This window comes from Theobroma cacao, chromosome 3, assembly GCF_053813885.1.
Source record: "Theobroma cacao isolate CCN51 chromosome 3, ASM5381388v1, whole genome shotgun sequence".
NCBI classification, from domain to species: Eukaryota; Viridiplantae; Streptophyta; class Magnoliopsida; order Malvales; family Malvaceae; genus Theobroma; species Theobroma cacao.
Window position 1 is genome coordinate 37,529,620 of NC_142641.1, and position 16,122 is coordinate 37,545,741.

The 16,122-nt window shown below is 34.1% G+C and overlaps 1 protein-coding gene across 2 annotated transcripts; it reads left to right on the plus strand.

Moving 5' to 3' along the window:
* The first annotated feature begins 726 nt into the window (after positions 1-726).
* LOC18605339 (structural maintenance of chromosomes protein 6A-like) lies at positions 727-14,111 on the plus strand. Of its 2 annotated transcripts, none has more exons than XR_016025563.1 (28): positions 727-993; positions 1,109-1,214; positions 1,325-1,458; positions 1,678-1,733; positions 1,860-1,946; positions 2,028-2,348; positions 2,607-2,726; positions 3,193-3,327; positions 4,006-4,082; positions 4,171-4,246; positions 5,290-5,364; positions 5,492-5,596; positions 6,132-6,301; positions 6,384-6,486; positions 6,838-6,950; positions 8,219-8,423; positions 9,113-9,244; positions 9,353-9,467; positions 9,558-9,643; positions 9,740-9,835; positions 9,925-10,061; positions 10,152-10,254; positions 11,481-11,560; positions 11,686-11,764; positions 11,918-11,975; positions 12,206-12,303; positions 12,461-12,548; positions 13,823-14,111. XR_016025563.1 is itself a non-coding variant. In XM_018118444.2 (28 exons), the coding sequence occupies exons 1-28, from the start codon at positions 837-839 to the stop codon at positions 13,878-13,880; spliced, it is 3,177 nt and encodes a 1,058-aa protein (XP_017973933.2). In that variant the 5' UTR covers positions 727-836; the 3' UTR covers positions 13,881-14,111. The 2 variants fall into 2 exon arrangements, 1 of the variants encoding a protein (XP_017973933.2); XM_018118444.2 differs by having other exon boundaries at positions 12,454-12,548.
* The last annotated feature ends 2,011 nt before the right edge of the window (positions 14,112-16,122 follow it).

Here is a 16,122-nt window from a genome sequence, read left to right on the forward strand (position 1 = left end):
TTTCTTGTTTGAGTTCAGCTCAATTAATTTTTGGAGAAACTTGAGCTGGGCAATAAAATTTTTATGGGTAATTTCACTAAAATTTTTTCTAATTTCAACTTTTTTTCATATGAAACATTATGACTTTTTTTCGATTAATACCTTTTGAATATTTTTTTCAACTAGTATCTTGTAGATAATTTTTAGATCATAAAAGATTAGATTGTTAATTTTGTTCAATAAAATCATCCAAATATCCTTACTTCAAAGTTAACTTATTTATTCACACTCAAGAATTTTTTGTAATTTTCTTAAATAAATTTAATAGCTTAATTTTTGTGAGAATAAAAGTTATCAAAGTGATAATTAAAAAAAAATAGCGTTCTAATTGAGAAAAAACAAGACATAAGTTTTAATGTGTAAAAAATAAAAATTATAAGCGGTATATGTGAAGTTAATCTAATTGTCATTCAGATAAATAATTTTTTCGAAATAAAGTAAAGTCCGTTACTGCGTACAAAATTTGAACCGGCTGAAAATATCCTGGCGGATTTGGGCGCACCAAACATTATAGTCCAATTTCAGGCCTACCTTACCTAAACCGACTTAAAAAAAATAGACGGTCAAGATTTTATCTGAATACACCATAACAAGATTCGGGGAAAGTAGTCTTTAGTGTCAAATAGGCCCGGGTACACACTACCATTCCTCATTCCCGCCTTAAACACTCCCTACTCACGGCTGCCTGTACTATCACTTCTGTCCTGTCAGTTTTCACCGCTCTAATTAGCCGTTTCTTTTCCTATCTCGTCTCAAAATTCTACGGTTGTCACGATCGGGAACCCTAGGATACAATCATGAGTTATTCTAGGGTATTACCCGATCAAATCTACGGTGGTCAACGATCCGGGGCGGGTACCATCAAGAGGATCCGGTTAGAAAACTTCATGTGCCATAGTAGTCTCGAAATCGAACTCTGCGAGGGGGTTAATTTCATCACCGGTCAAAATGGAAGTTCGTCTTTCTCTCACTCTTTTTGTCCGTTATTTTCGTAGAAAATTATTTTTTTTTGGTTTTTGAAAAAAATTGTATTGTGAACGACATGTCCTTTGGTTTTTTATGTTCGTAGGCGGTAAGAGTGCGATACTGACCGCTTTATGTATTGCGTTTGGCTGCCGTGCCAAAGATACTCAAAGGGCGTCTAAGTTGAAAGAATTTATAAAAACTGGTTGCAGGTTTCTGTTTTAGTTTTTTTGTTTTTCAATTTTTTTATTAGTTGAGGTTTTTTTTTTGAAAAATCATGGATAATCTATTTGATATATCTGTTATATTTTTTAATTCTCAGTTATGCTATTGTTCAAGTGGAAATTAAAAATGAGGGAGTGGATGCTTTTCGACCAGAAATTTACGGTGATTACATAATGATTGAACGCAGGATTTCTGACTCTACAAGCTCCACTTTTATGAAGGATCGTCAAGGTTTGAATCATTTCCTTGTGGTAATAATTTGTTGACCCAAGATTTTGTCAAATGTTGTCATCTTGTGTATGTGTTAGAGTATACAATATGGTTATGAGTTTCTTTTATTTCGTCTCATGTTATTTCTTTTTGTTTTGGTTGCACATGTGGGGCTAAATGATTGATGCAAGAGGTGATTGTATTTGCTTGATCTTGTTTTACATCTGAGGCATTGTACAGGTAAAAAAGTTGCTAGTCGAAAGGAGGATCTTCGTGAGCTGGTTGAACATTTCAATGTGAGTGTTTTGGCCTAACAAGTATGCTTTAACTTTCTTACTGGTGCTTCTTACCAGGCTAAGTTATACTTTCTTGTGAGCTCAGTTACACTCATATTTTGAAATGTTGCACTCTACCTCCTGTAGATTGATGTTGAGAATCCATGTGTTATTATGAGTCAAGACAAAAGCAGGGAGTTTTTGCATTCTGGGAATGACAAAGATAAATTCAAGGTAATGCTTATTAACTAACTTGCAACTTTTTATTCTGAAAATAATCTTTTGAGCATCACGCTGACGCTTTTTATCACTCAGTTCTTTTTTAAGGCTACGCTTCTTCAACAAGTTGATGAACTTTTACAAACAATTATCAAACAATTGAAGGATGCATTTGCTCTTGTTGATGAGTTGGAGACTTTGATAAGACCCATTCAGCTTGAACTTAGTGAACTGCAAGAAAAGATTAAAAACATGGAGCGTGTAGAAGAGATATCACGGGAGGTGCAACAGTTAAAAAAAAAGCTCGCCTGGTCATGGGTGTATGATGTGGACAGGCAATTGCAGGAGCAAGGGGCTAAGATTGAAAAGCTGAAAGACCGCATACCCACTTGCCAAGCTAAAATAGATTCAATATTGGTGAGTAATATGTCTTACCGGAAACATGTCATAACAACTCGTCTGAGTTGTTCTTTTTTAAAAGTCAGTTTGAAATCTTTAAATACAAAGTAAAAGGACAGCTTTGCATTTATTGTTGGTTGGTTAGGCTGATAATGTCTACGTGAGTCATGATAATGAAGGCTTATTGTCCTCGATTATCTATTATTTTCTTTTAGGAAGTCTGCTAAAAATTTAGATCTTGTTTATTGACCTTGAAAAATTTTGATTATTTTGCAGCATAACTTGGAGAAGTTGCAGGAACACTTCTCAAACAAGAAAGTTCAAGTTGCATGTTTGGTGGAAAAGACATCTTTAGTGAGGAGAAGAAAAGATGAATTGTGGGATGCTTTTTGTGTGGTACATTAATGGTTACCTATCTTTTTTCTCTGTTTTTTCAAAAGACAGGTTGAATTATTCTCTTATGTTGTTAGCCATTCAAAGTGCTTTTTCCTTTGCTTGCATTATCTTTAATTTGTTGCTAGGCTTGTTATTACTGTAACTAGGTAAGTACCATGTATCAGGTTTTTTTACTTTTATCTCTTTGACGTAACTAGCTGAAGGTGGATATTATACAACTCTCCATTATAATTGGTTTAGTCATGTTTGAATTTAAATAGGAAAGCTGAAGTCTGAGTTTTCTTTAAGAACTCTTTCCTTATCATTTATTGGCCGTTCATGAATCTGTCATCGTATCTTATAATATCTGTATAAGCTTTTATGATCATATGTTGTGTTATCATTCATCTGGTCATAGTATTTATATTTCTTGTTTGGTTTGGTTTTTTTTTTTTTCCCCTGAATTTACATCTTTTGTTCATCTTAGGCAACAAAAGAGAAGCTTGAGCTAGAAGAAGAGCATGGCCGCAGCACTAAGCAAATTCAGAAGATGCTGAATAATGTTAGGATGCTTGAAGAACAAGCCCGTGATATTCAGGAGAAACATTTTAGAAATACACAGGTCTTTCTTGCCTTGTGCTAATATTTTTTCTTCCATGTGACTAGTCTATTTAGTTTTGACCGTTTGTAGTGGTGAGGAACATTCTTTTTAATAATTATGTATTGAGTTTTGCTTTTGCTCATTCATGTATTATGTGTTCTTTCTTCATTTTTGAATTTGGTATGCTGTGAAGGATATTTTTATTCTGTGTTTAATTACAAGATCCCTGTACCATTTCCTTCAGCAAGAAAAAGGATGTCCATTTTCATGTATATAAGTAGAAGAAGAATAAGATCATTTTTATATCTAGACTGGACCCTGGCAGGGCTTAGTCTTGCAATATATAAAGCCAAAGGGCAGTTATTTTATATTTTGTTCTTATGTTGAAGCTTTTCTTCTCATTGCTTCTTGATATATTGAAGCTGTTGTTCTCGTTGCTTCTTGACATACTATTTCATCATATTCTTACGCTGGGGTTGTCCCCTGTCTATGGCAGATAACCTTTTCCCATCCAATTGAAAATGGCTATACCTTGTTACTTCTGTTGTTTGAGTCCTTATTTTGATCAATTTTCCTTAACCATAGTTGTTTGACAAGCAGTTTGGTCTGGCAATCTAGAGTTGCTGGTGAGTGGATTGGTTAATTTTGGTATACATCATTGAAATAGAGGATTTACCTTTTAATTTTGTTGATCTGCAGGCTGAAGAATCAGAAATAGAGGAACAGATTAAAGAAATTGAATATGCAGTTGATCATGTCAAATCAATACTCTCTAGGTTATTCATTATTTTGTTATTCCTTATGCTCCTGTTTCCATTGTTATTCTAGATCTGTTTTGACCTTTAAAATATCAACATATTTCAGTTTGAAGGATGAGGGGAATACTTTGTCAGAGCATGCTTCAGCAGAAGCGGATGTAATGAAGAAGATTAATGATGAGGTATGGGGAATGCTAGAGATTATTAACGTGCATATTGATGAGAATTTGCTGTTCCATTTTGACTGTGATACTCTTTGGCTTGCATATTTCTCTTTAAATGGTTTTCTTGCAATTGATATATGATTATATAATATAACCCTAGAAGTGGAGTATGCTACTGTTTTCAAATATCACACTGTATGCTTGATCTTTTTCTTTCATCTTTGTTTCCTTTATTTGATTTCAAACTACCTCTGTTCTTATTTCCCAAGGAAGGGCATGCAGTTGGCATTTTTTAGCCATGTTTGTTATTGTTCTTTCGAGCAATGCAGTGTAGCTCAAACTCATTACTGCTCTTCCCAGCAATGCAGTGTAGTGCAAATTCACAAACAGGCAATAACTGCAAATTTTTTTTGGGGTTACTCCCCTCCCTCCCTTTCTTTACAGTCAATATAGAAGTTTATCATGTTTTCATAGTTACTCCCCTCCCTCCCTTTCTTTACAGTCAACATAGAAGTTTATCATGTTTTCGTAGCTCTTAGAAGTCTGATGTTGGGACAGTTCAGCTTGTGCTTTTACTTAATGGCCTGTTGGAGTTCACGTGGTAGTGCTCTTATGTGCACAAGTGAAATGACTAAATGACTTCTAAAATGGAGTTTTCTTTCGTGGTGATATATGCTCATGTTATGTTTGATAGCTAGATGTCTGCTAAGTATAAACCTTTTATAGCGTGTTTAAATGGTAAAGGTTTTAGAGGATAAAAGATCATGTAACATATAAAGGTTCAGTGTTATCTCATGCCAGGTAAAAGTTATGGAATATTCGGAAGTTAATCTATTGCTTAGGAAATATTCTAGATATGATTAATTTTGACTGAAGTGATTTCTTATCCTTGTTATGTGTTCAATTGTTTGGAGGAGTTAGTTTCCACATATGCAAACTGCTTTGAGTGTATTTATGTGCAGATTAAGTTCTTGAAAATTCAAAATTTGTTTATCTCAATTAGCCTCTAGAGATCCTTTCTTTACACACACATCATTGATCTGGTTTTCTCTCTTCTATAGATTAAAGACTATGAAAAGAAGCAGCGTGAGATTGATCGTCAAATTCGTGAGCTTCAGCTACATCAAACCAACAGGGTCTATGCAACTCTTTTCTCTTTATTGGTCTTCGATAAACGTAGTGATGATGAATGTCTTGTTTTCTCACACTGAACATTTTATGGGTGCCTCTGAACTGTGATTTTCTTCCATGTTTTTTTGACAGGTTACAGCTTTTGGGGGAGATGGGGTGCTTCGTCTTCTACGTGAAATTGAGAGGCATCATCACAAATTTACAATGCCACCTATTGGTCCAATAGGTGCCCATGTGGTGAGTAACGGAAAATCACTACAGAAAATTTTGTGCTCTAGTTGTTTAGTTCTTGTGCCAATGAACTATAAAACTAGAGCTTTAGATAATATCTGCTTGTTCATTTGGGGTTGGATGTAGAATGCTGGAACTTCTTAAGCGTTCCTATCTCAAAGATATCCAATTAGATTTCCTTTGTAAATATCTTTACATTGTTTGAACTTTTCTTTTGCCATGGAAATGGTGTGGGCAAGTTGGGGCACATTTAATCTGAAAGAACAATTGCTTGTGGGAATGACATAATAAGTTATACTGTTTTGAAGCAATATTAGGATAAATTGAGTTGAGGGATTCTTGTTGAAAAAATCACTTAGAAACGCTTGTTGATTTGAATCTGGATCCTGTCTTTTCTGAATTTGGAGGGTTCTTTTTTTTTTGAGTTATCCTTTTTTGGGGTTTTGTGATAAGCACAAATGTGTGTCCTCTCTCCGTATCTATGATAAATTCTGGAGAACTGTTTGGCAACTGTTGTTCGTTTTATGATTATGCACTGCAGACATTGGTCAATGGTGATACATGGGCTCCTGCTGTTGAACAAGCCATTGGGAAGTTGCTCAATGCTTTCATTGTGACAAATTCTAAGGATGCTTCGGCTTTGAGAACATGTGCAAAGGAGGCAAGATATAACTACTTTCCTATTGTCATACATGAGTTTTCAAGACCAAGGTGAAAGGACGAGAATTCTAATTTATAGCACCGATGTTTGAATATAGTTCTCTCTTGATATTTGCTTTTGCTTTTGTTGTAGGTTGAATATACCAAATCACTCGCTTCCCCAGACCAAGCACCCAACTACTCTATCCGTTTTACGTTCTGATAACCCTACTGTTTTTAATGTTCTAGTAGATACGGTAATTTTACATTCTCCTAATAATTTTCTAATCTAAATCTGCTATTTTACATATTCTTCCTTTTTAACAATAATCTGGTAACTTCTTTTCTTTCTTTGAGAATTTTCCATTTTTTTATTTCCAGTGGGGTGGGTTGGACAGTTTGGCAGGGGGCATGGGCTTGGTTTTTTATTATTTGTAATTGGGGGAAGGGGGATTCGATCCTTGCTTTTTAGGCAGAGGATCTTGTACCAACCAATGAGCCAAATGCTCAGGTGTGGGGGCATGGGCTTGGTTCTTCTTTTACACACTTGTTCTAAGGAGCCATTGTTGCCCATCAATGTCTTGAAATAACTTTTTGTATATTTTCAGGTTAAAGCTGAGAGGCAAGTTCTTGTTAAAGATTACAACATTGGAAGAGCAGTTGCATTTGACCAAAGAATACCGAATTTGATGGAGGTTTTCACCTTAGATGGGTTTAGAATGTAAGTCAAGAATTAATTTTATCTCTCCTTTCATGTCCTCATACATTATCTTTTTCATTTACTCTTACTGTTTATTTTTGGTCGTTTTGGGAACCATTATTTAGGTGAGCGGGAATTGAATTTGGATTTTAAATATAAATATATTGTTCGGAAAGATTTAAAGTAGCAGAATTTGAATTTGGGCTAAATCTACTACCAATTCTAAAGGGCCCAAATCTAAGATTTCAAATTACTTTGTGATGTTGGTATTTTGTCAAATTCTGCCTAAAGAAAATTTGCTCCTTTCTCAAAGTCTAAGATTATTCTAAATCCTAAATTCAAATCTTAGATTTATCCCTAAAATTTTTTTCAAATTCATAAATTTTAATTAAAAGACTCGGAATTCAAAAATTTATAATCCAAATTCCAATCGGAATCTAGTTTCCTGTATCAATCTGTAACAATTGATTACATGAATGACCAAGTGTGGGCTTGATTACTGACATTGACAGCCAGGAAGTATAGGCTTCTTTTTCCTTGATGTCTAAATGTCAAAAATAATGCTCAGGAGTGACTGTTTTTAATATGACCCAATAAATTGATTTGTAAGAATGGTGCATGTGGCCAATGGGTTATAAAGAATGGATGATTCTTTGTTTGAAGCTTTTTAGGTTCTACTAATTGTTCTATGAGGTCTTTTAATATTTTGCAGCCAAGAAAAAAGAATGGACAGAAGAGAAGAAGAAGAAGAAACCTTATGAGGAAATTGTATAGCATTTTTTCATGAGGTTTTAGGAATGGGTGGAAGAGGATACTTCTTACTAGTCATGCAATTTTTTCAACTGATCCTTGCCATCTTTTATGCAAACAAATGAAGATAAGGGTTTCAAGCGATTTAAGCCCTAGGATAATAGTCTCTATGGATAAACACTAATTTGAATATAAAGGCTGATGGTCTATCATAGATATTGCGTTTCCATATTTTTAAATGGCAAATGGAAATATTTAATGTGAAGTTATTTCAGTATTCCAATATTCAGGTGGTTGAATCAACCATCATGGGTGTTTTATGAAATCTAGTCTCGCAATAAAAGGCAGAAAAATGAAAATGATTTGACCTTTGAGTTATGTCAATTTAACCTTTGTTATTTTTGACTTGTTTGCACAGGCATGCTTGTGCTTGTGGAGCTTTTGGTTATTGTAAATTGGATGCTTCTTTCTATTATATTTCCCTACCAGCAATACTTGGATTTTCGGTCACTGAGTTGGATTTATTACTGACTTCTCAGGTTTTCACGTGGTTCAGTCCAGACAATTCTTCCCTCAAATAAAAAGCTTAGAATTGGTCGCCTTTGTGGTTCTTTTGATGATCAAATTAAGGAGTTTGAAAAACATGCGTTAAGTGTTGATGTAGAAATTAAACAGTGCAAGAGTAGGAAGAGGGAGTCAGAGAAAAAGCTTTGGGATTTTGACAGCAGGCTACATAATGTGAAGGTAACAATAGTGTGCTAAAATTAGGGTGCAGCCTTTTCTTGCTCCACTTTCTTCTTTCTTTTGTTTTTGTCCTCTCTGTCCCTTTCTTCTCATTATTGTTTTTTTTTTGGAGCTTAGTACTAGTCTGACATTGTGGTACCTTAGCTTTTCCTTTGCATTATTATCTATGTAGAAGAACATTTACAAGAGCCTGACTTGTGTTATGGAACTTGTCTCATTCATTTGTCCCCTTGAGGACAAATGGAGTTCCTGGCTTTTTGGCTTCTTGATGATGTTGTCGATATATGCATTTCTTCGAAGTTACAGTGTTATGTAATTTCATGTAATTTGAGAAATGTAAGTAGCTTTTGGAGGATTTATGTCTACTATCTTTATGCAGTTTGCACAATGTTATATCTATTAGATCTGATTGATAAAAACCTGCATTGTTGTTTTTTTCAGGTTTCCCAACTTTTATACACTATGTTTACTGTCTTGAAAAGTAAATCTGTCTTCTTGTTTACTCAATTCAAGTGTGTACCTCAGTTTGTGCATAGGCTTGTGGGTGCAATTATTTCTAATGCCGAAAATTGCCTCCATCTCTCCCCTCGTGATACCTTTGAATTTTCTTCTTTGTTATCTCTCTCTTTTGGGTCCATATGTGCTAGTATGTTAATTTGTTGGATGCTTCACTCCTTTTGTGTCTGTAGAGAAGGCGCTTGGATGTAGAGCGTGATTTGACGGCAAAGAGCATGAAACTGCGGGATGTGCAGAATTCACTTGTTGCTGAAGCTGGTGTGTCACCTGAGTCAACTACTAATGAACTTCTTCAAGAAATTTCGGTTTGTTCCATGATTGTCTTGGGTATACTGTGTTTTTCTAGTTTAATAATTTGATTAACTTAATAAACTTTTTCAAATGATATCTTCCTCATGTGAATTGTCTTTTAGAATGTTAAAATGGAGATCCAGCAGAAGGAAGCATTGCTAGAAACGCTCCGAGAGAGGATGATTGAAGCAGAAGCAAAGGCCAGAACTCTTAAGTTATCATTTGAGGATTTAGGCGGTATTATTACAATAATATTATGCTTATGATTTAGTTCAATTGTGCACATGTTTTTACTTTCATTTAATATACCCTTAATATGAATTATAGAGTCAACAAAAGGGGAGATTGTAGCCTTTCAGAAAGCAGAGGAGGAGCTAACAGAGATAGAGAAAGAAATAAATGCTGCACAAGCGGTCTACCTTCTTTCCCCATCAACTTTTGTATTTTTTGTTTACTTCTGTAATTGCTCTGTAGAAACTTGAATTCAGAAATCAAAATTTCTGTTTCAGATGAGGGCCCATTATGAAAGTGTTATGAACGACAAGGTTCTTCCTCTTATCAAGGAGGCAGAGGCACAATATCTGGATCTTGAAAACAGTCGTAAGGTTGATTTTTGCCTATCTATACATAGGAATCAATAATTTGAATTGTCTTTATGATTTGTAGTCCATGTTATGTTTTGGCAACATTGCAGGAGAGTTATAGAAAGGCTTCTGTTATTTGTCCTGAGAGTGAAATTGAAGCGTTAGGAGGTTGGGATGGAAGCACACCAGAGCAACTAAGTGCGCACTTAAACAGACTGAATCAGAGACTTAAGCATGAGAGCCATCAGTTGGGTGTGGTTTATTTTTAATTTTTATTTTTAAAATACTCAAATACCTACCTACAATTAAATTCTATGTTCACTTTTATTTTTTGCAGATATTCGGAATCAATTGATGATCTTAGGATGTTGTATCAGGAGAAAGAACATAAGATTTTAAGGAAACTGCAAACGTATAAAGCTTTTCGAGAAAAATTAGATGTAAGCATCACTCTGCTCGATTTGTTCTTGTATTTGACATTGGACTCTATTATAACATTGATGCGGCCAACCTTGTTGCAACTGAGTTTTTATAGCGATCAAGTTGGTGTACCTTGGTTCCAGTTAGTGTTCATTCCTAAATTACTGCATGGATGGCCACTTCTCTTTAGAGGATTATTAGCATTTTACTTCGCTACTTTTTCCTTGGAGCTCTGCTTGTTTTAAAATTTTTTATATTATGAAGCAAAATTTTTCAGAGTTGATTCAATTTTATGCCCCCTAAGGTATTTTAGAAATTCATATGGAGTAAGGATATTCTGGTTGTTTTCTCTGGCCCTGCTGTAGAGTGGGGGAACAGGAAATAAGAAACTATTGGAAAGGATGACAATTTGCTGGAGAAAGCCATTTTACAAGGCACTGGCTTTTGCTGCAGTTTGTCATTGCCCATGCAAGGTTTTGCTGGTTTATTGGTCTAAATCTTCAGATAAATTGGTTTTGAGCATTCTGTCTCGCTACCAATCTTTCATTACTTTTTCTTCTCTGCAATTATAAAGGTTACAACATAAGGAACAATTTGGCAGTGAAAGGGAAAGAGACCTGAAAAGAGAAAAAGAAAGGACGAATGCTTTTTGTGTTCTTTTTTGGTTGGTGGTGGGCAGGGTTTTAAAGTCAACAGGAGTACTTTCCAAGAAATAAGAGAACCTTTGATGAAAAAGATTTGTAAATATTTGAAAAAGTTTATGCGATGAGGAAGGTATGACTGTTGGATAACCTGCTGTGAGGTCAAAGGAGGTACCGTAAAGCTGGGTAGCGTATATCTGGATTTCATTTCAGTTTTAACTATGTGATGTATAACCTTATTAGTGTTATATCTGCTGAGTAGAAATGGTAATTTGTTGTTTGTCTTTTGTTTGGATTTAGCTATAATTACTGATATGATGCAAAGACAATAAGGTGAGTGCTATGCAATACTAGCCTGCATTGGCACTTATCAGCTGGACATGTTATTTTGTAGATCTTAGAGGTTTAACTTTTGGGGTGGTTAATAATTGTAATTTAGCATTTGATGTGCAACTTTTTTCATCTGTTTTGTAGGTTATATAGCATTTGGTAATTGTTTCATCATAATATTATTTCTTATAATTTTAGAATTCTGAAAGAAATGATTGGTGGTTGTTTGTAGTTTTTTTGACCTTTTTCCTGTTCATTGCATTCTTGCATTGCAGGCTTGTCAAAAAGCTCTTGACTTGCGTTGGAAAAAGTTTAATCGGAATGCATCTCTTCTTAAGCGCGAGTTGACTTGGCAGTATGGATTCAGCCTCTTGCAATTTTTAAGCTGTGTTCTTTAAGAGTGTTTATTTTATTCTTTTCTTGTTGGGGGAGGCTTCTATGCAATTCCTTAATGCCTTGTTGGTTAATCTTCACATTTAGATTTAATGGCCATTTGGGAAAGAAAGGTATCAGTGGACACATTAATGTTAGTTATGAAGAAAAGACCCTTTCAGTAGAGGTAAGCTCTCTGAATTCTACTTGTTCTTTTGAGTGTTAAGTTTTTAATCCACTACTTATGTCTTTGTGCTGGTCACCTGGCCAGTTTGAAGTTGTTTATTCGTACTTTTTGTATTTTATTGGATTTTCCTGATTCTCATTATCCCTTTAACAGGTTAAAATGCCTCAAGATGCATCAAGCGGCATTGTTCGTGATACAAGAGGACTTTCAGGTTTTCTTCTGCTCCATATGCTTTACAAACTGTGCTTTTAAACTTCAAGTCCATGGCTATATAAAATTCTCTACTAGTGGCTTCATGATTATTATTTAATCCGAAAATTTGTTTCTTTATTTGGAATATTTTACTCCGGAGTCATTTAATTTAATGGTCAGATGAGTTAAAACAATTTCGTAATTGGTTAATGGTAACTCCACTACTATTTTTGATGATTTGTTGACCAGGAGGGGAGCGCTCCTTCTCAACGCTATGCTTTGCAATGGCTCTTCATGAAATGACTGAAGCCCCATTTCGAGCAATGGATGAGTTTGATGTGTTTATGGTGAGTTTTTTTTTGGGTGGCAGGGGTGTCATATCTTCTTTTCTTGATGTCACTTAACATCACCATATATCTTGGGATTAAGTAAATGTGATTGTCCTTCGAGAGGCTTAAAATTGTGGCTGAGAAAATTTATATTATGTTTTTCTCCAGGATGCAGTTAGCCGAAAAATCAGTTTGGACACTTTAGTTGAGTTTGCACTGGCACAAGGATCCCAATGGATATTTATCACACCTCATGATATCAGGTTATTGTTTATACTTGGATATGTTTGTCCAAATTCTCCTTTTTCTGAGTACTTAATAGACCCCCCAGCTTTGCATTTTTCTTTTTCTTCTATCAAATCCTACTCTCTTTCTGCACAGTGACTTTCCTAAAAAAAGCAATGAAATATGTTGAGAACTAGTATATTTGGTATTAAATCTTCAATATCCAGCAACTTTTTTTGAAATTTATAGACCATGTCTCAAAACTCAGAACCTCTAAGTTAGTATTTTATAGACTTGAGAAATAGCATAGGACAGATCTAAGTAATTTTAAGGTGCTGGGATGGAAAGAATTAGAATTTCGATTTCAGATACATGCTAGAACTCTTGAGTTTGTACATGGAGAACTTAAGTGTTGATATAGGAGGTTTATTCTGTAGAATTTAAGGAAAATCTGTGGGGATTCAGGGTCTCTTTTAGAAATTATTATAAGTGTGATTGTTAAGTTGGTTTGATTCATTTGGTTCAATTTGTTGGCAAATTTTAATAAATCAATTTTAATTTAATTTTACCGTACGCAAATTGCAAAACAATTCTTTGAAATGCTTTATCATTGGTCCATTTTACATCATGTTTGGTTGATTGGAATAAGCATTCCATTCTGGGTCTATTCTGGATGGAGGTTTATTCCATAGTATAGTTCAAAATTTGAAGGGGAGTGACCATTTTGGTCAACGGGTCTATTCCGGGTCTTTTCCTTACCTTAAGAATAGAAATACTGTTTTATGGACCATTATACCTCTAAAATATTTTTGAATTCCCAACTTTGTCCTAAGCATAGGAGAGAAAATTTAGCTGGGTACTAGATTCCTACCATCTTTTTTTTTAATGTTTGTAATTTTTAAACATCATTATGCTTAATTTTGAAAATTCAAATTTCCCAACTTTGTCCATGAATCTTTCAGCAGTAATAATCCCATAATGATGCTGAGTTATGAGGCCAGACTACGATTCTTTTTTCATCAGATAGGGAATGATCCAATGCCAAGACAATTGTGGACTTTCTTTGAAGATTTTATCAAATCGTTATGGTTCTAGTATGAATTAGAGGTTTGAGTTGATTCATAGGGTCTTAATAATAGATGTCCTATAAAAAATAACGAAAGTAATAACAACAACATTACTCTCCTGCCGCCGAATTGCCATCTGTGATGAATTTGTTTGTATCATGTTCAAATCCAATATGAAGTGATGAATACTCAATTTGTTATGAAGAACAAATTCAACTTAAAACATTTTGCTGCTTCTGATACAGCATGGTGAAGCAAGGTGAGAGGATAAAGAAACAGCAGATGGCAGCCCCCCGTTCTTGATTGCTGTAAGGTAAAACAGATAGCAGCTCCCCACTAACTGTATATTTAGATGGCTTTATATTTTTTAGGCATATTTTTTATGTATTTTAGTAAGTAGTTATCCTTTCCATATCCCCCCTTTGTTCCTTTGTATTATAGAGTTTGTGTTTTGCATTTCTGGCACATATGAAGTTGAATGAATATCGCTTGAAAAAGGACAGAAAGGAAGGGAGGTGTTTCTATGTGTCTCAATTTATTTTTTTCCTTGGGTTCTGTTTATTTCTAGTTACCTTTTGGGTTATGAAAATGTTACATGGATGATCACTCGGGCTGACAGCTCAGTAGAGTTTAAGACTTTGTCAAACTTGATAATGAATACGGCTGTACAGTGTACCTACGTTTTCGCAAGGCCAGCTAAGAATCCTGGTAATCCTGCCTTTCAATGACGGTATTTTTACTTATGTCAATTTCCTCTATTGAACGACTTCCGATTTACAACTTTGTACTGATCCCAAAGACCTTTCGATTGTTTTTCTGGTAAGGATCTTCACTATTTGTTGTTACCAAATTATTTTAATACCTTGTTTCTTTTTGTTTTTAATATTTACCGATGAGTTAAAAAATCATCAAAATCTTCATTTTCAGCAAGTAATTATCTACCCTTTTATTTTTAATCTTCTGATTAGGTTATGCAGAAATCATCATTTTCAATGTTTTTTTTATTTTCATATTGTACCAATAATATCTGGTCTACTCAAGTCTTTCCCGTGTACTTTTTAAGTTTCTTACCTAAAAAGTTTTCATGTGGTTTTCAGAGTAATGAAACCGTCGAGTCTAAAAATCTTGTTTTCTCAATGATTTCTGGTCATATACCCTCTTGAATCAAATGAAGAATGCTGGTGCTCCTGCTGATGGGATTTTCCCCGATGGAGAACTCCATCCTCATCAATTCAGTAAAAGTCGTTTTTACCGACGGGCTTTACCCGCCTCGTCAGTCATCAGAAAAGAAATATAAGAAGCTTTTACGGTTGAAATTTTGGATTATCTTTGAAAGTAGAATATGTTTTAACAGTGCCAACATAAAGGTGAGGCAAAAAATTAATATCAGATCTATGTAAAACGCTCTCAACCTATTACCTTTAAAATTAAAATATAACATAACTGATTTGGCTCAAGACTTATCATGTTATAATAAAAAAAAGGATAAATAAATTGAGAGATATGCTATCTACTATTTTGAAGGAGTGAAGAGGATTTTTATATTTGATATTTTTTATTGAATTTCTTTACCTCTTGCCTTGCTGGACCCATACAAATTCCCTTTTTTTTTTTTTTTTTATGAAACGGGTAACTGTTATAGTTCTCCATGGGCGACGTACATTTCGTTTTAAAGGTGTCGATCATGTTGCTTTGCACAAAAACTAGTTTCAGTATATTTAAGAGAATTAACTTTTAATTAAATATGACAAAAATTAAGTGCAGGAAGATCTAGATTTGTTGGAAAATGAACTAAGGAAAGATTATAAAAAATTCTTTTAACATCTAACACAAAATGTGTTACATTTGAACGAGTTAATTTTGTAAAGAAGTTTTTAATAATAAAGAGTGGTTACAAATAATTATTAAAGTGGTATATATAATTTTTTTTTCTGATTAATATATTATATATTAAATGAATTTATTATCTTTAAATAAAATTTTAATCAAATACCTATCAGCATTAATTAACTGAACCCTATTACTTATTACAATGTTGTTCTTTGTGTTTAGCATGTTGCTGGACAGAGGAAGAAGTTGGTGTCCCACCGGCAAAAAGCGAGATTTTGAAGTTTGGAACGGCTATCTAACGGCTATTTTGACGGGACGATGGACACTCCATGACATGAGCTAAGCTTTCTTCATGACCCATTCTCTACATTTCCACTCTCCTCTCTTCTCTCCCTCTTTCTCCTTTTCCCTTTTCTTTTTTTTTTTTTTGCCAAAAGAAAATACATTATCATGTTAATAAATATTGAATTCAAGATAAAGTATAACACAGACACGTATGTGCATTTGATGAACTTTGATCTATAAAACCTAATTCAATATGAAAAGTTATTAATTTATTGGATGGAGAAAGGTTATCCATTTTAATAATTTAATTCATCATTTTAGGTTTCCATGCATTTACTTTAAAAAAAAAAGCAAAATTATTAATTTTACATCGTGAGAGAGATAGTGAAATAGATAATGATTTAAAATTCTTAATTGTATACGTTTCATA

Excerpts from the sequence above, each read along its gene's own strand:
- LOC18605339 (XM_018118444.2), top strand. The coding sequence starts at position 837 with ATGAGTTATTCTAGGGTATTACCCGATCAAATCTACGGTGGTCAACGA. Across the intron at positions 6,302-6,383 it reads CATGAGTTTTCAAGACCAAG|GTTGAATATACCAAATCACT; the intron begins GTGAAAGGACGA and ends CTTTTGTTGTAG. Across the intron at positions 9,245-9,352 it reads AACTTCTTCAAGAAATTTCG|AATGTTAAAATGGAGATCCA; the intron begins GTTTGTTCCATG and ends ATTGTCTTTTAG.